Source organism: Amphiprion ocellaris, chromosome 3, assembly GCF_022539595.1.
Source record: "Amphiprion ocellaris isolate individual 3 ecotype Okinawa chromosome 3, ASM2253959v1, whole genome shotgun sequence".
Taxonomy (NCBI): Eukaryota; Metazoa; Chordata; class Actinopteri; family Pomacentridae; genus Amphiprion; species Amphiprion ocellaris.
In genome coordinates, this window is record NC_072768.1 from 37,471,245 (window position 1) to 37,493,991 (window position 22,747).

Sequence of the window (22,747 nt, forward strand, 5' to 3'; positions counted from 1 at the left end):
AAAACATTTAAAAGAGACACAAAACACTTACAAAGAGAGGAAACATCCAAGATGAGACAAGCAACAACTAAAGGACAATGAATGACTTCAGAGAAACACAAAACATCCAAAATGAGACACAAATTGACTAGAAAGACCCAAGAAAAACTTAAAATAGACAAAACCAACTACAAAAAGACAAAATCACTGCAAAGAAACAAAACATGGGACACAAAATGAGTACAAAGAGAAAAAATGACACAAAGACACAAAAATGGTTAAAAAGAGACACAAGTAGAAAGAGACAAAGTTGCTAAAAGCAACAAAAATACCTTCACAGAAAGTCAAAATAAACTAAAGAGAAACACGAAATGATCACAAAAGAACAAACAGTGACTAAAATCTACAAAACTGACTAAAAAAGGACAAAAATAATTACAAAGAAACAAAGCATGGGACACAAAATGAGTACAAAGAGGAAAGAAACGACACAAAATGTCTACAAAGTGACACAACACAAGCAGAAAGAGACAAAAAGTTGCTAAAAATAGACACAAAATGACCCCAAAGACCCAAAAAATACAAAAAAAAATTGACAAAAAAAAGACTACAGAGACAAAACATCCAACAAAAGAGACACAAAATGACTGAAAATAAAATAGAATTGTCCAAAAACAAAGATACAAAAGACTCACAACAAAGACTCAAAAAATACCAGAAAAACCCAACAGAATAATAAGATAATAATAATAAAACATAAAAAAGAGTTACAAATGTTATATTTCGTTGTGATGTGTTCATTAAATCTAATTTTTCAGGTATATTTATTAATTTTTGTCCAGGTTGAGTCTTGGCTGCTGTATCTGGCAGCGAGCAGCGCCCCCTGGAGGCCTCGCTGGAAACTACATCCCCTGCTGGTCAGACAGGAAGTGGATCAGGTGCAGAACAGCAGGATTCCAGGGTAGAAATGAGAGAAGAGTGATCTTTAGAAAAATATTTTAAGGCCTTACTTTAATTTTAAGACTATTTCATGATTTCTGGTCACTGAACTGAAGATTAAAATCTCTGGTGAATAAATAAATCTGACAAACTTGTAGCTGGAGGCGTCTATTTTACAACAACTCACAGCTGGATTCCTGGTTTTCTTACTGTTGATTCATATATCCAGGTGTTTTCTGCTCAGAAGTGAACTAAAGCAGTATTTCTACCGCAGGATCTCCTATAAAACCACAAACAAACTTTAAGGGAACTTCAGGAAGAGAACCTCCAGAACTAGTTGTAGGAGTTCCAGAGTTTAAAGAACAAATCGTAGGATAATTGTAGGAAACGTTGGATCAAGGAGGCCATCGAGATCAGGAAGCGGGTGAGCTGCTCCATGAACCGGGACGAGGGGACCTACACCCTCTAATACCTGGGACTCCATCCTCCAGAGACCACCGGACGGCGGGGGGCGTGGCCTATCTGACAGATTCTGACAGATCTGTCAGACTGGTCACCTGATAAAAAAAGACACGTCAGCACACGTCAGATGACGCTATGAAGAAGACTGCAGATGCAGCTGAAACATGTCAGCTAAGGTAAAACCATCTTTTCTTTGATTTGTCGGTAAAAGAAATAACGTTATTCTATGATAGTCAACAACAAAATGAACATCATCCAACAAATCGTAGTTCCAGGATGAAGCTCAGTTCTGTGTAGGAAACACAACGATGCAGGTTTATTGTGTTTATGTGGAGAATTTAAAGCTGTTGATGGAGATGAGGACAAACAGAGAACAGATGAATAAAGTTTAATTTATCACCATCGAGCTGATCAGAAATATTTACTCTGGATTCTCTCCTTTACTGCCCTAAAACAGAATAAAAGTTCCTGCAGTGGAAACACTTTTTCTTTGTTTCTGTTGTTTTTGTTTTTGATTGTTTCTGTGTCTCTTATTCGTCTCTTTGTGGTCATTTTTTGTTGCTTAGTAGGAGTTATGTGTCTGTAATTATGCATCTTGTTGTAGTCGTCGGATGTTTTTTGTGTTAATTTTGTGTCTCTTTTTGTTTATTTTCCTTCTCGTCGTCATTTAGTGTCTCTTTGTGTTTATTTTGTACATTTGTAGTCATTTTGTGTTGCTATCCAGATGTTTTGTGCCTGTTTTTTGTCATTTAGTGTCTCTTTGTGTTTATTTTGTGTAGTTGTGGTCATTTTGTGTTTCTTTGTAGTCGTTTTGTGTCTCTTTGTGATTATTTTGTCTCTCTTTCTATTTGTTTTCCTTCTCATTGTGGTCATTTTGTGTTGCTCTCCAGATGTTTTGTGCCTGTTTGTCGTCATTTTGTGTTTTTTTGTGTTTATTTTGTGTATTTGTAGTCATTTTATGTCTTTGTCGTCATTTTGTGTTGCTATCCAGATATTTTGTGCCTGTTTGTCATCATTTTGTGTCTCTTTGTGTTTATTTTGTGTATTTATAGTCATTTTATGTCTCTTTGTAGTCTTTATGTGTGTCTTTGTTGTCATTTTCCAATGCATCCATCATCAATAACCAATAGTAACCAATAGTCCACTCACATGTTTGCACATCTGCATGCACAACTGTGATGCGTTCACTGACATCCTGGAAAAAACACAGTCAGCTGTGCAGCATAAATGTGAGCTGCTGTGTTTTGGTGTAAATACTCAGATATGTGTTTGAATATATATATGTGTGTGTGTGTGTGTGTGCGTGCGTGTGTGTGTGTGTGCGTGCGTGTGCGTGTGTGAGATGCAGCTCCACTTCCTTCTTCAGGATTAAGTGTTGAAGTCAGGGTGGTCCCAGTCTGAGGGTGGTAATCCTGCTGCTGTGTACAATCCTGCTGCCAGCGTACACACACACACACACACACACACACACACACACACACACACACACACACACACACACACACACACACACACACGTGGGTGTTTATTTAGAGTTGCTGAAAGCGAAGCTGCAGAGATGTTGAGGGGTCTGGTGACGCCAGCGTGAGCCGGATGGGAAGCGTTTGGTCTCCAGGATCTGACAGCAGCAAACTCATGTTCGACATAAAATAAATATTTGTTTCTGTGTGTTCAGCGCCGCTAAATAAACCCAGAAATAATCTCAGTGTTTGGGCACGACGTCCAGCAGGAGGAGAGTTAGAAAAATAGAATATCTTAAACACGTTGGTGGTTTCAGAAGCTCAGAGCTGGAGGTCTTAGAATTAAATAACCGTCCTTATTGTGAGCGTCGGCGAATCGTTTGTTGAGGTTCTGCATTTTTGTGGTTGTTTTGTGTCTCTGTGGTCATTTTTTTGTATCTGTTTGTGGCTGTTTAGTCACTTTTTGCCATCAAATTGTGTTTATTTTTGGTCATTTTATGTCTTTGAGGCCATTTTTTTCCTCTTTGGCATCATTTTGTGTCTCTTTATAGTTGTTTTGTGTCACTTTGTTGTCATTTTGTGTATGACAACACGAAGTTTATGGGCTTTTTGTGTCTTTTTGTGGTCATTTTGTTTCTGTTTTTTGTGCATGTTTGTCATTTTGTGTCATTTTATGTCTATTTTGTGTCGTTTTGTGTTGTGTTTTGTGTCATTTTGTAGTTTGTTTTGTGTGTTTGTTGTCATTTTGTAATTCTTTGTAGTTTTTTATGTGTCTTTGTTGTCATTTTATTTCACTTTTTGGGTGAGTTTGCATTTTTGGTGTCATTTTGTGTCTGTTAATGAGCATTTTGTGTCTCTTTGTTGACATTTTGTGTCTTTATGTAAACGTTTTGTACGTGCATGTTGTCATTTTGTGTCTCTCTGGTCATTTTTTGTTTCTGTTGTCATTTTGTGAATGTTTGTGGCCATTTTTTTCTCTTTGTGGTTGTTTTGTGTGTATTTCTAGTTGTTTTTTGTGTCTTTGTTGTGTCTTATTTTGGTCATTTTGTCTGTGTTTATGGACATTATGTGTCTCTGTGGTTCTTTTGTATGTCACTTTGTGTTGCTTGAACATTATTTTGCTTCTTTGCAGTTGTTTTGTGTCTCTTTCTAGTTGTTTTTGTGACTTTGTTGTCATTTTGTGTCTCTTTCTAGTTGTTTTGTGTCATTTTGTAGTCTGATTTGTGTGTGTTTGTTGTTATTTTGCATTTCTTTGTGTGTGTGTGTGTGTGTGTGTGTGTGTGTGTGTGTGTGTGTGTGTGTGTGTGTGTGTGTGTGTGTGTGTGTGTGTGTGCGGGGGGAGGGGTTGTATGTCTTTGTTGTCATTTAATGTCCCTTTTAGATGAGTTTATATCTTTCTGGTTGTTTTGTTTCCGTTTGTTGTCATGCTGTGTGTCTTTGTAGTTGCTGTGTGTTTCTTATATGTGTCTGGTCATTTTTGTATCTCTTTGTCGCTGTTTTGTGTCTTTTGTCATTTTGTGAGTCTTTGTAGCCATTTTTTCTCTTTGTGGTTGTTTTGTGTCTGTTTCTAGTTTTGTTGTGTCTTATTTTGGTCACATTGTCTCTGCTTATGGACATTTTGCGTTTTTGTGGTTCTTTTGTATGTCCCTTTGTGTCCCTTGTGTGTCATTTTGCTTCTTTGTGATCCTTTTGTGTCTGTTTATGGTCTTTTGGTTTCTCTTTGTCATTGTTTTGTGCATAATTGTTATTTAATGTCTGCTTGTGGTCAGCTTTTGTGTCTTTGTTGTCAGTCTTGGTTTCTTTGTTATAATTTTGTGTTCTCTCTGTTTACTTTTGTGTGGTTTGATAGTTGTTTTGTGTCTGTTTGTTGTCATTTTGTGTTTCTTTGTACTTATTTTGTGTCTCTCTGGTCATTTTTGTGTCTTTGTGGCTGTTCTGTTTGTTGTTGTGGTTGTTTTGTGTCTGTTTATGATCAAGCTGTGAGTCTTTATCATTTTTTGTCTGTGTTTCGTTGGTGTCTTTTTGTAGTTGTTTTTGTGTTTCTTCACAGTAATTCTGTTTCTATTTGTGGACTTTTTTGTCTTTTTGTGGTTATTTTGTGTCTGTTTGCAGTCATTTTGTGGGTCTTTGCAGTCATTTTGTGGGTCTTTGTAGTCCTTTTGTGTCTCTCTGGTCTAAGCAAACAGCTCAGATTTCTTCCAGTCGTCTTACTGTATTTAACTCCATCGTTTCTGTACCTTTTATTCGTCCACATGTGAATGTTGTAAACAGCGTCAGCGTGTTTCTGCTCCACATAATGATGTATTTCGCTCAGTGCCAGGAAACCTGACTTGATTAGCAGCTAATGCGTCCTGAAGCCAGTCCATCCATCTTCATCAGGCTCCGCCCTCACCGCCGTGCTGAGTGTGTATTTGGACAAGTGTAGCCGGTTTATGTAGAGAGTGAAAAAATATAATAAACACTCGGATTAGCAGCCTTTTGAACCCAACGCGGTGATTTAGCGCCGAGCAGCGACCTGATTGCACATGAAACGGAGACCGAGAGCGGCGGCCATCTTTCTCTGTGTGCGACTACACGGACTGTCGGCGCCGTCTGAGTCACAATATTTAAAGTCGGCTCCAAACGCTCTGACTTAATCCACCTTTATCCTCCAAAGACGCCCACACAGAGGCTCCACGTTCCGAACACCCAGAGAGAAGTTTGGTTCTACAGACGGTCTGAGAAAGTTCTAGTCAGGCTTTCATGGGGAGGTTCTTGTTTTTCTGATGTATAATGACCAAACAAACCCACAAAATGACCACAAAAGATGCAACACACCAGCAAAACAATGTAAAACTACAACAGAGACCAAAAAAGATCAAAAAGTGACACAAAACAACAACTAAATGACACCAAGCTACCACAAAAAGATGCAAAATTACTACAGACTAAAAATGACCACAAAGTGATGCAAAACCATAATGAAAAGACAAAAAAACTTCCATAAAAAGATGCAAGATAATGACAAAACTACTATAGAGACTAATAAGGATTAAAAATGACACAAAAGACTCACTTAGTTCACAGTGTTTTTACATTTCGTGGTGTTTTCAGTCACGGTTTTCTTTTGTTTAAGTTCCAAAAATACTTCCTGCTTAATTAAATTTAGGAAAAAATCATGTTTTGGGTTAAAATCCATCCATTCTAACTATAAAGCTCTGGTTGTTTTTAGTAGATTAATGTAATTTAAACCAAACAGCTGATCTGAGGTCAGCCTTCTGATGAAGGTCACAGTTAATAATCATCCACCCAGCAGGTAAATACGACTTTATGGAAGAGTCATGATTATATAACAACGTGTCAACAGAAAACTTCATAAAATGGATGCTGTAAAAGTGATCGGAGCCGTAAAAGAAGTTATTAAAACGTTGCAGCTTCATGTTTTATCTGCTGAGTAAACCAGGATTTATCTCCGTCAGGTTTTAGGAAAATTCAGTTATTACCAAACATGAGGTAAAGCTGGAAAATAAAGGAAGGTTCCCAGAAACGCTGTTTTATATTCCTCTGAAAGTAAAACGTTCACTGAGATGCATTTCACAACTTTTACCGCTATAATGTCATTAAAATCAAACAATAAACTGCAAGACGTTTAGATTTTAGTTAGTTTGTGTAAATGTGGGTTTTGAAGGTTTGTGGGTTCTCCCTGGGTTCTCTCTGGGTTCTCTCTGGGTTCTCCCTGGGTTTCTCTGGGTTTCTCTGGGTTCTCTCTGGGTTCTTCCTGGGTTCTCCATGGTTCTCTCTGGGTTCTCCCTGGGTTCTCTCTGGGTTTCTCTGGGTTCTCTCTGGGTTCTTCCTGGGTTCTCCATGGTTCTCTCTGGGTTCTCCCTGGGTTCTCTCTGGGTTTCTCTGGGTTCTCTCTGGGTTCTTCCTGGGTTCTCCATGGTTCTCTCTGGGTTCTCCCTGGATTCTCTCTGGGTTCTCTCTGGGTTCTCCCTGGGTTCTCCCTGGGTTTCTCTGGGTTCTCCCTGGGTTCTCTCTGGGTTCTCCCTGGGTTCTCCCTGGGTTCTCTCTGGGTTTCTCTGGGTTCTCTCTGGGTTCTCCCTGGGTTCTCTTTGGGTTTCTTGGGGTTCTCCCTGGGTTCTCTCTGGGTTCTCCCTGGGTTTCTCTGGGTTCTCCCTGGGTTCTCTCTGGGTTCTCCCTGGGTTCTCTCTGGGTTCTCCCTGGGTTCTCTCTGGGTTCTCTCTGGGTTTCTCTGGGTTCTCCCTGGGTTCTCCCTGGGTTCTCTCTGGGTTCTCTCTGGGTTCTCTCTGGGTTTCTCTGGGTTCTCCCTGGGTTCTCTCTGGGTTCTCTCTGGGTTCTCCCTGGGTTCTCCCTGGGTTCTCTCTGGGTTCTCTCTGGGTTCTCTCTGGGTTCTCCCTGGACGTCGTCTCAGCTGCTCTGCAGAATAAACTCTAATAATCATCTGCAGCGTTTTCGTATAAATACTCGTCTGTTCCTGTGACTGATGCCTCCAGCAGATCAGAGCCGTGATTCAGCCGATGGAAGCTTTTACATCTGAAGATCTAAACACTCAGAGGCTCTTTATGATGGTGCCTTCACTGCCCCTCGTTTATTTGGAATCTATGAGCTCACAGGAAGATTTAACACCCTTTATTTCAGGTCCATAGGATTTAATTATGTCTTTATTCATGATTGGTGCAGTTTTTCTGGGATTTTATTTGCAGTTTTGCCACAAACTCTTCATTCAATTAACCAGTGAAATTTTCTAATTTAAGCTAAATAATCTGCCTAGAAGGTCAACAGAAATTATTTATCTAATTAAAAGTTGCATAAAAATGCAGCAACAAAAGAATTGTGTTCTAAATTCAAGGCTATTTTTTTTTTAGTAAGTTTAAAGGAATTCAACCAAAAACATTAAAAATAAGATTATTTGTCCTTAAAATCACCCAAGGATAAGAAACATGATGTCATTTATAAGCTCAATCTTAAAATAACTGAACAGACCTAATTTTTATGCAAAATGAAAAAAAGATGCAAAATGGGAATAAAATAGCATAAAACCACCGCAAAATGACACAAAATTACCACAAAATGACAACAAATACACATAAAGTAATGCAAAACTACCACAGAGACTAAAAATTACCATAAAAATGACCATAAAAATTACGTAAAACGACAAAATAACATAAAACTGAAAAAATAGAGACAAAAAAAAACAACCAAATTAGTCACAAAATAATCCTGAAAAAGAAAACCAATGTCACAAAATATCCACAGAGACAAAAAAAATAATAAAATGATTACTGTGGGATGCAAAACATGCAAAAATAGACATAAAATGACTAAAATATAATCCATAACAGCCACAGCGACACATAAAATTAGTATATTTTGACAGGAAGCAGCCAATAAAGGGAGGGATTAAAAAAAAGACTAAAATGGGACGCAAATCAGCTATAAAACAGCCACAAAGAGACATAAAATGATTAAAATTGGATGCAAAAGATGCAAAAAGAAACAAAAATGGCTAAAATAAGATGCAAAACACCCACAAAGAAACAGAAAATGGCAGAAATTTGATGCAAAACAGCCACAGAGACAAAAAATGATTAAAATTGGATGCCAGACAGCATCAAAAAGACAAAATGGCTTAATTGTGATCAAAAACAGCCACAAGGAGACAAGAAAAATGGCAGAAATTTGATGCAAAACAGCTTCAAAGAGATATAAAATAAATATTGTGAGATGTAAAACATGCAAAAAGTGACATAAAACTACTAAAAACGGATCTAAAACAACCATAAAGAGATAAAATGGGTAATTTTGAACGGAAAACTGCCAAAAAAGTGACCAAAAATGAGTAAAATGTGACTTTAAACGCTGCTTCCTGCTGCTTCTGCTGCTGTTGGTTGTTGCGTTTGTTTTCTGTCCAAACAGCCGAGGAGACGATTCATTCAGCCTCAGCTGCTTCTCAGGAGGATCTCTTACTGTTCAAACACAGCAGCACAATTCACCATAAAACTGTTCAGATTCAAAGAGTTAAACCTTCTCCTCTGAGGTTTTCCATCCGGTTTTATTTACACGTCTCACTGAAAGAATCCTATACACAGGAAATGCTTGTGAAGGCGAGTTCCTGCGCTCTAACGTGGGCTAGTTTATTTATTTCAAACAAACATTCCTGATTTGCAGAGAGCAGTTGAGTTTTTCTATATTTAGACGCTGCTGTCAGCTGATCTCATGCAGGTGTCGCTGCTCTCAGAGACGTTCGGCTTCGTTAAAAGTCTAAAATAAAGCCTCGCTGGCTCTGTGCTGGTGTTTAAACACGTCGGCCACACATTCACAGAAACATTCACAGAAACATTCACAGAAACATTCACAGAAACATTCACAGAAACATTCACAGAAACACACTTTCAGTCCTCTAAACTCCACATGTTTGGCTTCATTTTAACCATGAGTCACAAACGACACCAAATGAAAACATGTTGTTGATTTTTAGGGATTTTTTTCCTTTTTATTTTACAGATTTGTCCATAGTTTTCAAATACATGAAAATATGTTAATAAAAAATAGCCTTTTTAACTTTAAATGGGTTATTCCAAATAGTAATATATTAAAAACCTGTAACTTAATCACAATAAAATGCATTTTTTCTTCTTTTTTAAAATTATTTTTTAAAATTTAATTCTTTTTTGCATAAAGCAACTCTTAAAATACAAATTTTCGATAATTTCCCAAATACTTTCTTTTTATTCAATGGATGAAACTGTTATATTTCAACACAATTAATAACAATTAATGGATAAAATGCAAAATGAGATGAAAATGAGATGCGTAACATACAAACTAAATACCACCACAAAGTGATGTTAGAAAACTAAAATAACAACAAAAACATGTATGACAGCTAAAATGTCAACAATAAAACAAAAATGACCCCAAGGCAACAAAAATGGCCTCAAAGTGACAAAAAATGACCTAAATATGTAACAAAACAACCCCAAAGAAACAGAAAATGACTAAAATTGGATGCAAATCAGCTGCAAAGAAACAGACAAATGATCAAAATAAGATGCAAAACAGCAACAAAAAGACTAAATTACTCAACTGTGATCCAAAACAGCCACAAAGAGACAAAACATGGCAGAAATTTGATGCAAAACAGCCTCAAAGATACAAAAACTGACCAAAATAAGACGTGCAACAATCACAACTAAATAAAATGACCAAAATGACAGTAAAGACGTGGAAAATTATCAAAATCATCATGCAACACAACCATAAACAGACAAAACATGACTACAAAGAGATGCAAGACAACTAAAAATACCACGGAGACAAAAAGCTCCAAAACAATCAGAAATAGAAGCTAGAACTATGAAACTGGGTCACAAAATGACCACAAAAAGACACAAAACTGCCACAATAAGATCACAAATGGAAATAAAACTACCAAAACAACAGCAAAGAAATGGAAAATCACCAACATTTAATGCAGGACAGCCATAAACAGACAAAATATTACTACAAAGAGACAAACAAGACCCGAAATGACCCGAAAAGTAATCACAAACTGAAGCAAAACTACACAACTGAAGCACAAAACCAATCTGATCAGATGTAAATCATCTTTAACGGAGATAAAAGAGGCAGGAAGAGTTCCAGAAGAAACAGAAAACATCTGCAGCTGAACTCAAACGCCGCTGGTTTGTGGTTGTTGTGTTGATTTTCTGTAGCAGCTGGAGGAAACGAGACCGAAAGAAGCTTTGAAACAGACGGACAGACGAAGACAGATGTGGACAGACGAGGACAGACGAAGACAGACGAGGACAGACGAGGACAGATGAGGACAGACGAGGACAGACGAGGACAGACGAGGACAGACGAGGACAGACGTGGACAGACGAGGACAGACGAGGACAGACGTGGACAGACGAGGACAGACGAGGACAGACGTGGACAGACGAGGACAGACGAGGACAGACGAGGACAGACGTGGACAGACGTGGACAGACGAGGACAGACGAGGACAGACGTGGACAGACGAGGACAGACGAGGACAGACGTGGACAGACGTGGACAGACGAGGACAGACGAGGACAGACGTGGACAGACGAGGACAGACGAGGACAGACGTGGACAGACGTGGACAGACGAGGACAGACGTGGACAGACGAGGACAGACGAGGACAGACGAGGACAGACGTGGACAGACGAGGACAGACGTGGACAGACGAGGACAGACGAGGACAGACGTGGACAGACGAGGACAGACGAGGACAGACGTGGACAGACGAGGACAGACGAGGACAGACGAGGACAGACGTGGACAGACGAGGACAGACGTGGACAGACGAGGACAGACGAGGACAGACGTGGACAGACGTGGACAGACGTGGACAGATGTGGACAGATGAGGACAGATGAGGGCAGAGAATCTTTAAATCTACAGAAAAAAGCTCTAATTACAGCTGATGACAGATTTAATCAAACAGCTGCAGGATCCAGATGAGTTTCAGTGAATCAGAGGAATAAAAGCTAAAATACTGGACTTTAACCCTCCTGTTGTCCTCGTTTCCTCGTCTGAAAAAAATACAAAAATTCTGCAAAAAGTTCCACTAATTTCTGAAAATTTGCAAAACCTTCAGGAAGAAAATTCCAATAATTCCTTAAATTTCCCTTAAAAGTTTTATTTTAAAAAATCCCCCAAACTTGGAGAGAAAATTCTTGTAAATATTTTCCAAAAATGAGTAAAAATCCTAAAAATATCTAAAGTGATTCCATATATATCAGTAAAACTTCTAGTATTTTCTTTAAGAACATTCACATAAAAATCAACCAAAATTAGTAGTTTTTTTTGTGAATGTTCTTAAGAAACATTTATAACATTTCTTTTTTCCACCAAAAACTGTTGAAAAATTTCCCCAAAATGCTGAAAATGTGGACATCAGAAGTTTCACTGTGAAATTTTTATTTTTTTCCACATTTTCAATCTTTAAACTGGGTCAATTTTGACCCGCAGGACGACATGAGGGTTAAAATGAACTTTCCTCTTCAGAATCTCCATATTTTTATATCTAGTGGATCATTACAGGGAGTTTTATTCAGTTTTCAGTTTAAATGTGTTTAAATGTGCTAATATTAGCAGGAGAGACTTTACTGAAAACACATAAATCATCAAATTATTGAAATAAATAATAAAACTCTCAGCAGAGATTCACTGTAAAAACACAAAAACACAGTTTAACCCATAAATGAGCTCATTAATAAAGTTGTGTATGAATATATACAGCTGAATATTATGATTTTTTATATTTTTTTATTGTTATAAAATAAATAATCACTCTTTTAAATCATTATATTCAACCAGTAAACTAGACCAGTTAAAGGAATTAGTTTTCCTTCAATCTAAACATGTTAATTAATGAATTCCTGGCAGCAAAAACGTGAATTTTTAAGTTTATTACTCATTTAAATGTGGTTCCAGCTGCTATTTACACATTATTTATTTGATTTTTATTTGAAGTGTTATGTTTATAATTATCAAAAATATGAACAGAAGTTCATAATCTGGCAATTTAAAAAGATTAAGCTGCTGAAATGTTAAGCAGGTGGTCGAGTGGAGTTTAAGTTTTGAACTCAGTTTGATTAATTTTCCATGTCTTTGCTGTCATTTTATTTCTATTTGTGATTGTTTTGCAGCTTATTTTGGTCGCTTTGTGACTCAGTTTTGTAGTTTTGCTTCAATTTGGGATTGTTTTGTATTTTAATTTGGTCGTCTTTGTTTCTTTGTGGTGTTTTTAGTCGACTTGCTTCTCTTTGGGGTCATTTTGTGGCTAATTTCAGTAGTTTTGCTTCTATTTGTGATTATTTTGCAGCTGATTTTGGTGATTTTTTGTCTCTTTGTGGTGTTTTAGTTGTCTTGCATCTCTTTGTTGTCGTATTTTGTGTCTTTATGACTGTTTTGCATTAAATTTAGGTAATTTTCCATTTCTTTGCTGTAGTTTTGGTCATTTTCATTTGTGATTGTTGCATGTCTCATTTTGGTCATTTTGTGTCTTTCTGTGGTTGTTTTGTGGCTAATTGTGGTAGTTTTGCTTTTATTTATGATTGTTTTGCTACTCGTTTTGACCATTGTTTGTGTATTTGCGATATTTTTAGTTGTCTTCCATGTCTTTGTAGTCATATTTTGTCTGTTTATGGCTGTTTTACGTGAAATTTTGGTGATTTTCCACGTCTTTGGGGTCATTTTGTGGCTAGTGTCAGCAGTTTTGCTTCTATTTGTGATGGTTTTGCATCTTATTTTGGCCATTGTTTGTCTCTTTGAGCTCATAGTTAACAAAAGTTATGTTACCAAGTCAACTTAATCAAGTTATCACAATTTGAATTTAGTTTTAAATCAACTAGAACAGAAATTTAAATTGAAGTTACACATGATATTAAGTTTATACAACATTAGTTTGTCAACAAAACTCATCAAGACTAATATGTGCAACTTAAAGGGTTTAAATCTGTAATTTTTTGTTCTGCAACCTGCGTTTCATTAAATTTCAGAATGTGGCTGCTGCTGTTTGAGGATCAGAAAAACATTTAAGATCACAATGATGCACCAGAAGGCATCAATAATTAATTAAGTTATCAATAGTCATCAAGTTTGCTGATATTTAAATTTCTAAAAACTCTTGATATAAACCTGTTGGTGTTGAGAAAACTAATCTGAATGTCCTGGATTCCATCTTTCTTTTCAGTCTGTTTCAAATCACTTGGATAAATATTCTTTTTTATTAACTCTTATTCCTGACAGGAAAACTGAGCAGCTGATCCTCCCTGAAGATTATTATGGTCTAGATTTATATCTCAAATGAACCTAAAACCAAACACACGATAATCTGGAGCCACATGAGCCTCCAGCAGCTTCTATTTATGGTTTTGACTCAGATTTAAATAAATCACGATGACATTTAGTTACCAAACTAAACTTTATTTTGCAGTAAAACTGATGAATTCAGATCCAGAGCAGACTGGAACATAGAGCAGATTCTGGTTACATTAATGAGCACTAAAGTTACATTTTTTTGGCGTCTGCAGACTCAGTCATGACATTCAAGGCTCTCCATTTAATCCCATCATGAATAAAGCAAGAGAGTCTGTATATGTAAACTTTTCCTAGATATTCACATGGCAGTGACAAGCATTAATATGTGCAGCCGTAGAGTTTTTAGAGCGAATATAACCACAAACCTGACAATTACGCATGCGTAAAGATCAACTCAAACGTCCCATTTGCGGGTCGTAGTCACTGTGAAATCACTGGAACAAAGCGTTTTGGTGCTCAGCATGGAACCAGGTCTTTTTTTTATTTGCAGCAAAAGTCCAAATGCAGTGTCCTCAGGAGAATCGACCTCTTTTTTCAGGCGAATTAAGTGGATCAGTACAGAGAGTTTGTCAGTTTCTTCGTTTGGCTGCTTAGATACCGCAACATTTGCAGGACAGTAAATAAAAGAAAAATAAGTCAGCAGACAGTCATTGTAAAAAAAAAAAAAAAAAAAAAAAAACGAGGTTTAACCTATTTTGAGGAGAAAAAAAATAAAAGGTGATGACCACAAACCTGACAATTACGCATGCGTAAAGATGGATTTAAACGCCCCTTTGTCGCACCTAATCACTGTGAAACCACTGGAATAAAACACTCCTTCTCAGAATGAAACCAGAGTTTTCTTTTTTGCAGCAGCAGCAGCAGCAAAAGTCCAAATGAACTATTCTCTGGAGAACTACCACATTTTTTCCAGGAGAATTAAGTGGATCATTACAGAGAGTTTACAGAATTTTTTGTTTGTTGTTCCTGTTCGGATACAGCAACATTTGCAGGACAGACGTTACTGCAGGCATGGATGTGATCAAATCACTGAAGTAAATAATAAAAAAAACAAGTGAGCAGACAATCATTGTAAAAAAAATAAAATAATTAAAAATTGAGGTTTAACCTGCTTTGCGGAGCAAAGCATAAACAAATGGTGATTATAACCACAAACCTGACAATTACGCATGCGTAAAGATGGATTTAAACACCCTTTTGTCGCAATTAATCGCTGCGAAATCACTGAAATAAAACATTTCTGCTCACAATGAAACCAGATTTTTATTTTATTTGCAGCAAAAATCCAAATGAAGTTTCTTCAGTTGACTCACCACATTTTTCCCCAGGCGAATTAAGTGAATCATGACAAAGAGTTTGTCAGAGTTTCTTTGTCTTCTTGGATACAGCAACATTTGCAGGACAGACGTTACTGCAGGCATGAATGTGATCAAATCACCGAAGTAAGTTAAAACAAGTAAGAAAAGAGGCAGTGTAAAAAATAAGAATCAGGATTCAAGCAGTTTTGCAGAGCAAAGTATAAAAAATTGTGACTATAACAACAAACCTGACAATTACGCATGCGTAAAGATGGATTTAAACGCCCCTTTGTCGCACTTAATCTCTGTGAAATCACTGGAATAAAACACTCCTGCTCAGAATGAAACCAGATTTTTACTTTATTTGAGGCTAAAGTCCAAATGTAGTTTCCTCCGGAGAATGACATTTTTTTCAGGCGAATTAAGTGAATCATGACAGAGAGTTTACAGTTTTTCGTTTGTCTGCCTGGATACGACAACATTTGCAGGACAGACGTCACTACAAGCATGAATGTGATCAAATCACTGAAGTAAATAAAAAAAATATCAGCAGACAGCCAGAGTAAAAAATAAAATCGGTTTAATCTGTTTTGTGGAGCAAAGGATGACAAATGGTGAATATAACAACAAACCTAACAATTACGCATGCGTAAAGATGGATGTAAACGCCCCTTTGTCGCACTTAATCTCTGTGAAATCACTGGAATAAAACACTCCTGCTCAGAATGAAACCAGATTTTTACTTTATTTGAGGCTAAAGTCCAAATGTAGTTTCCTCCGGAGAATGACATTTTTTTCAGGCGAATTAAGTGAATCATGACAGAGAGTTTACAGTTTTTCGTTTGTCTGCCTGGATACGACAACATTTGCAGGACAGACGTCACTACAAGCATGAATGTGATCAAATCACTGAAGTAAATAAAAAAAATATCAGCAGACAGCCAGAGTAAAAAATAAAATCGGTTTAATCTGTTTTGTGGAGCAAAGGATGACAAATGGTGAATATAACAACAAACCTAACAATTACGCATGCGTAAAGATGGATGTAAACGCTCCTCTTGGTATTCGTCTCACTCTTAAATCACTGGAATAAAACATCCTGGTGCTCAGGATGGAACCTGCATTTTTCCCACCAAAAGTCCACATGAAGTTTTTTCTGGACAATTTGGGTTTTTTTTTCTGGCAAATCATGTGGATTAATACAGAGTTTATCGATAGTTTTGAGTTTGGCGACTTAGATGCAATAATATTTTCAGGAGGGACATTACTGCAAACTTTAAACTGATCTGAAGTAAGAAAAAAAGACAGCAGAAAAGCAAGGTCATAATGAAAAAAAAACTCCCAGTTTAACCTGCTGTGAGGAGTAAAGAAAAAGTGGTGAATATAAGCACAAACCTGACATTTACGCATGCGTAAAGATGGACTTAAACGCCCCACGTGTTGCTCCAAGTCGCTGTGAAATCACCGGAATAAAACACTGAAGCTCAGATGAAAGCTGCATTTTTTATAAGCCAAAGTCCAAATGTAGTTTTTATTTAATTTTTTCTCTTTTCTACCAAGTCAAGTTGATTAAAACAAAGAATTTTCATTCTGGCTGCTTAGATTCTCCAATATTTGCAAGAGAGACGATGACTGTTAATGATAATTTTAAAAAACAAACAAACCAGCAGACAGTCAGTGTAAAAATGAAAAAACTAAGTTTAACCTCTTCTGAGGAGCAAAGAAAACATGGTGAATATAACCACAAACCTGACAATTACGCATGCGTAAAGCTGGACTTAAACGCCCCCCTGTCGCTCTTATTCAGGGTCTGAACTGTGGATGATGAAGATGACGAAGATCCTGAAAACAGCCAACAAACACAGAGTCTCATTAAAAGCTAATTACAGACTTTTACGCATCGGTGCGTAAAATCCACGAACGTCTCATTTAAAATGCAGCACTTTGTCCGGACAGGTGAGCGACAGGTAGGAGCAGAGCGGGAATCCGATCTGGTAGAGCTGATGCTGCCGAGCCCCGAGGACCACGGAGGAGCTGAACCCTGGACTCGGAGGCTCCGCTGACACGCCGAGGACGCCGCTGCGCATTTCGTCTTCGCTCCTGGACAAGATGCTCTCGATGCTGAACGCTTTGGATTTATCCCGGCTCGGAACGGTTCCTTTCGGTCTGTCCTGCGCAGGTGCGGCCAGGTTTGTGTTTCCAGCGCAGCTGACGGCGCACAGCGGACCTCTGTCCCTGCCGGTGAACGCAGACCGTCTCTCCTCCGGCTCCCGGTGGAGAGACGCTCCGGGGAGGTGCGCGGCGTCCAGCCACAGCGGAGCGAGCCTCGGGGCGGGACAGGGCTCCGGCTGCGGGGCCTCTGGTCTCCTCCCGGCGGACCCAGCGGTGTCCTGGTTGTTGGACACCTTCAGTCTCTGTGTGGGAGGATTCTGCGGCGGCTCCAGCTGGTTAAACTCCACTAGAACCGGTTTGGTGTCTGCTTGAGTCTCCTGATCCTCCACAGCTGGAACCTCTGGGATCCTGGAGCCGGTCTGGTGTTTCCCGGAGGACTGAGGGTCCCTGGGCGGCCCCTGGCCCTTCATGCGCTTGTGTCCAGCGGCTTTGGAGTCCAGAGCCTCCTGCTGGCTCTTCGCCTTCCTCTTCCTGCGGCGGTAGTTGCCGTTTTCAAACATATCCAGACATTTGGTGTCCAGCGTCCAGTAGCTGCCTTTGCCCGGCCGGCCCTTCTCTCGGGGCACTTTGATGAAGCAGTCGTTCAGGGACAGGTTGTGTCGGATGGAGTTCTGCCAGCCCTGCTTGTTGTCGTGGTAGAAGGGGAACCGGTCCATGATGAACTGGTAGATGCCGCTGAGCGTGGCGCGCTGCTCCGGTGCGCTCTTGATGGCCATGGCGATGAGCGCGATGTAGCTGTACGGAGGCTTCTGCGGAGGCTCCTGACGGGCCGGCACGAAGCTCAGGGCGGCGGGCACCACCCCTCCGCTGTCCCCCCCGTACAGGTAGATCAGCGGGGGTCCGGAGAGGCTCAGAGCCGAGGATGCCACTCCGAGAGCCGGCAGGCGGCCGTGGTAGAGAGTCATGACGCCGGGGAAGCTGCGCTGTGTCCCGGGGAAGGCTGCGGCTGCTCCCGGAGCTCCTCTCCTCCGCTGACTGATCCCGCTGCCTCATGAGGGCCCCAGAAAAATGTTAATAATTGTTGTAGGTTTGCTGTGTTATGTTGACTTTGCACTGGGAAATAAATTGTCCATCATAAACACAGTTCGCCGTTCTCAGCCCACCCACATTAATTAAAATTTCATTGCGCTCAGACTCCCTCGCGCTCCCCTCCTCCGGCCCTCAGCCAATCAGGCTGCGTCTTATTCCCTCATCTGTTTATAGAATTAGTCGCTTGATAAGTCTGCCCACCCAGGTCGAATCAAGCTGTGTTTATTTGGAAAAATTTCCGGGCAGCCAATACATAAACGCTGTGATGTGCTGTTTGAAATATCACGTCCACCGCTGACGCTCACACAGAGAGAACAAGCAAACATGTCCGCTGCTGCACAATCAAAACAGTCCAGCTCAGCCAGACTCCTTCTGCTGCACAGACACACAACAAGAAGCACAATAGCCCGGCGGACACACAACACACAGCTGCTGCACTCTCACTCACTCATTCACTTACTTTTATTATTGAATGTGTTTGTTTACACTGAAAAGTTCGCAGGTCTGAACTGATTTATGACTTTATATTTTATAATTCCTGTATTTTTGTCTGTATTGAAATAAATTTTCCAGTAAAAAAATCAAAGTCAAGTATTTAAATTAATACTAAATATTGCATCAGGTAAAAATAATGTATTAAGAGTTGATATAGAAAATGTTGTCATCGTTTTGTGACCCTTGGGTGTAAGTTTGTGTTGCTTTCTGGTCATTTTGTGGTTGTTTTATGGTCACTTTTTGTCTCTTTGCATCTCTTTGTGGTTCCTTTGTGTCTTTGTATGAATTTTATCTCTGTGTATATTTGTTGTATCATTGTGGTCACTTTGTGTCTCTTTTTGATCTCTTTGTAGTCATTTTTTGTCTCTTTGTGTCTTTTTGTATCTCTTTGTTGTCACTTTGCATCACTTTGTGTCCCATTGTGGTCATTTTATGTCACTTTGTGTCTCTTTGCATCTCTTTGTCACCACTTTGTGTCCCTGTGTGGTCATTTTTATCTCTTTGTGTTTCTTTTTACTTATTTCTCTCTCATTCTGTTCATTTTGTGTTTCTTTTCTAACTTTGTATCTATTTGTGGTCATTTTGTTTCTCCTTGTAAATATTTTGTGTGTCTTTGTAACAAGTTCTCTCTTTTTGTGGCCACTGGTTACTTGTGGCCTTTTTTTGTGTCTCTTTGTGGTCACTTTGTGTCTATTTGTGATGATTTTGTGTCTCTTTGTGGCCACTTTGTGTCTATTTGTGATGATTTTGTGTCTCTTTGTGGTCACTTTGTGTCTCTTTGTGGTCACTTTGTGTCTATTTGTGATGATTGTGTGTCTCTTTGTGTTACATTTCTAGTATGTCCCTTCCAGTCTGTCCATGACAAACATAAACAGTTGAAAGTTGATCTTAAATAAATGAACTTGTGACTATCTCTGCTGTATGAACATGTGCAGTTTTAACGTTCAGAAACATGTCGCTACAATTAGCTCTGACTGCTTGAATCAAACCAGAGAACTAAATGAAACGAGCACATTTAGCTGCAGCTCCACTGTATTTCCTTACAAGGACAACATGGACTGTGTATTATTTGTAGATGTGAGCATGATGCTTTATATTCACTATTTTCCTGTTTATAGGTCACAGGAGGATTATAACAACTTTACAAGTGCACACAGCTGGCTGCTGCTTACATTAGAGGACGGCAGCTTTCTGAGGATAAACTCACAACTCGCTCTTTTCTGGTGATTCATTAGCAAATTAAACTAAACCTACATGCGAGAACGAGGCGAGTTCAGGAGCTTCACAGGAAATTCTTTCTGTCCGTCTGCAGAAAACACGTTTAATTACAGATATTAATGTGTTTATTTACGAGCAGCTGCAGCTGACAGATGAGCTGTGATGTTTGTTACCCACTTAAACTGCTGATAGAGACCCAGCAAGTTAACTAAAACTGAGCTGAGTCAAAAGTTCAGCAGCATTTAGTCACCAAAGAAGAGTTAAAATTCAATAAATGGGAATCAACATGAACCTAATTGGAGTTTTAATTCACTAAACTGGAGATTTATTTCACTAAACTGGAGATTTATTTCACTAAACTGGCGATTTAATTCATCTTCTAGTTGTTTACAGTTATTTTGTGTGGATTCTGTATTGATTGTGTGTCTCTCTTTAGTATTTTCTGTCACTTTCTGATCAATTTGCAATCATTCTTCCTTTCAGATTTAACTTTTTGCTTCTTTTTTGGGTTGTTTTGTGTCACTATCCGGTCATTTTGCATCTACTAGTAGCCCGTTTGTGTGTCTCTCCGGGCATTTTGGATCAAATTGTGTTCATTTCTGTCTTCTTTCTGGTCATTAATGGTCTATTTGCAGGCATTCTGCATCTCACAGATGCTTGCTTTGTGTCTCTTTCTGGTAGTTTTGAGTCTCTCTGGGCCGTTAGTGTGTCTTTATCATCATGTTGTATCTCTTGTTGTTGTTTTGCTTCTTTTTGGTTAAATTTTGCATCAGTTTACAGTCATTGTGTCACCTACAGTGGACATTTGTTTCTCTTTTTGCCTGTTTTATGTCTGATAGTTTTCATATTTTTAATATTGAAGCCATCTTTTATGTCTTTGTTGTGTTTTTTTTTTCTATTTGTTAATTTTCCTTTTTTTGGGAGGTTGCTTTGAGTCTCTGTCGTTTTGCATTCATCTCCTGCCAGTTTAATTTTCTTTGTGCCTTTTTTGTTGCTTTTTAACCACGTTGTGTGTCTTTCCAGTAATTTTGTATTTGTTTGCAGTGATTTTGTGTCTCTTATTAGTCACTTCTGTCTCTCTCTGGCCTGTTTTGTGCCTCTTTGCCTCCATATTTTGCTCATGTTTTTTGTTAGTTTGCTCATGTTGTGTGTGTCTGTCGTTATTTTATGGCTGTTTGTGGAGGTTTTCAGTCAGATGTGTTGTTGTTTAGTCTCTTTGTGGTTGCTGAACTTCACAAGATGAAACGCTAACAGTCTCCGGGTCTGCATTCAGCAAATCCTTCATGCGTAGAAAAATCCCCACATCTGATTTATTTCACACTTTACCACTAACAAAACTAGTTTCTACTGTTTCCTGCACTCTGAGGGCATGTTTAAAGTTCAACCTCACTGAGTTTTTCATTCTTTTCTTTTCAATTCAGTAAAATTTACACTGAAATTGATCAGATCCAGACATACATGCACACAGTGTGGTATTTTTAATAGTGTTTTAAGACATAAAATACTCAGTTTTGAAAGAAAATTCACTAAAATGATCACATGATGAGTTAAAATTCTTACACTGACATCCACTGTATCTCAGACGTCTCAGTTTCTGCACGATCAGGTATTTTCTGATGGAAACTGCATAAAAGACAAAAACATAAGAGAATAAGTTACAAACAGAAATGCATCAACTTCATTCTTCTATCAAACTGCAACCACTTTACTGAGGTTTAATTTCATATTTTATGCTCCTAAACTCTGCATTAATGGACTTTATTTTATTTCTAATGCAGGTCTGAGCATGTGTGAGTTTACTGACACCTACTGGACAAACAGAGAACTGCTTCACTCAGGTGAGGCCACTTTGTGGTGACTTTGCGTCTTTTTGTATCTCTTTGTGGTCACTTTTTGTCTCCTTCTGTCTCTTTATGGTCACTTCGTGTCACTTTCTGTCTCTTTGTGTCACTTTCTGTCTCTTTCTGTCTCTTTGTGGTCACTTTGTGGTCACTTTGTGTCACTTTCTGTCTCTTCCTGTCTCTTTGTGTCCACTTTGCATCTTTTTGGATCTCTTTGTGGTCACTTTGTGGTCACTTTCTATCTCTTTGTGGTCACTGTGTGTCTTTTTGTGGTCACTTTTTGTCTCTTTCTGTCTCTTTGTGGTCACTTTCTATCTCTTTGTGTTCACTTTGCGTCTTTTTGGATCTCTTTGTGGTCACTTTTGGCTCTTTCTGTCTCTTTGTGGTCACTTTTTGTCTCTTTGAAGTCACTTGTGTGTCTGTAGAAATTTTGTGTCTCTTTGTGTTTCTTTTTACTTGTTTCTCTCTCGTTCTGGTCATTTTGTGTTTATTCAGGATCATTTTGTGTTTCTTTTCTAACTTTGTGTCTGTTTGTGGTCATTTTGTTTCTCCTTGTGAATATTTTGTGTGTCTTTGTAACAAACCAGACGTCTCCAACAAGAGTTTCTGATGGAATCTGCATAAAAGACAAAAACAGAAGAGAATAAGTTACAAACAGAAATGCACAGACTTCATCCTTCTATCAAAATGCAGCCACTTTACTGAGGTTTACTTTCACATTTTATGCTCCTAAACTCTGCATTAATGGACTTTATTTTATTTCTAATGCAGGTCTGAGCATGTGTGTTTACTGACACCTTCTGGACAAACAGAGAACTGCTGCAATTTCTAAACAAAGTAAAGGTGAAGCTTTAGAGACAGTGTTGTTGTGTCTCTTTCTGGTTGTTTAACTCTTTTTGTTCTTGTTTTGTGGCTTTTTACAACCCAGATTTGTTCATTTTTACCACTTTGTATCTACATCAGTGAAATCCAGTCCAGCATTGGCTTAAAAAAATA

General features: G+C 38.6%; 1 protein-coding gene and 1 long non-coding RNA gene across 2 annotated transcripts; one reads left to right on the forward strand and one right to left on the reverse strand.

The window, feature by feature from the left end:
• The first annotated feature begins 1,494 nt into the window (after window positions 1-1,494).
• On the forward strand, window positions 1,495-22,747 carry LOC118470339 (uncharacterized). Its single transcript, XR_004847385.2, has 3 exons — window positions 1,495-1,556; window positions 21,689-21,748; window positions 22,523-22,747. It is a non-coding gene; the product is annotated as an uncharacterized LOC118470339 (long non-coding RNA).
• foxl1 (forkhead box L1) lies at window positions 15,333-18,272 on the reverse strand. The gene has a single exon (XM_023271010.3). It carries the CDS (start codon window positions 18,071-18,073, stop codon window positions 16,922-16,924), a length of 1,152 nt encoding a protein of 383 aa, XP_023126778.2. The 5' UTR covers window positions 18,074-18,272; the 3' UTR covers window positions 15,333-16,921.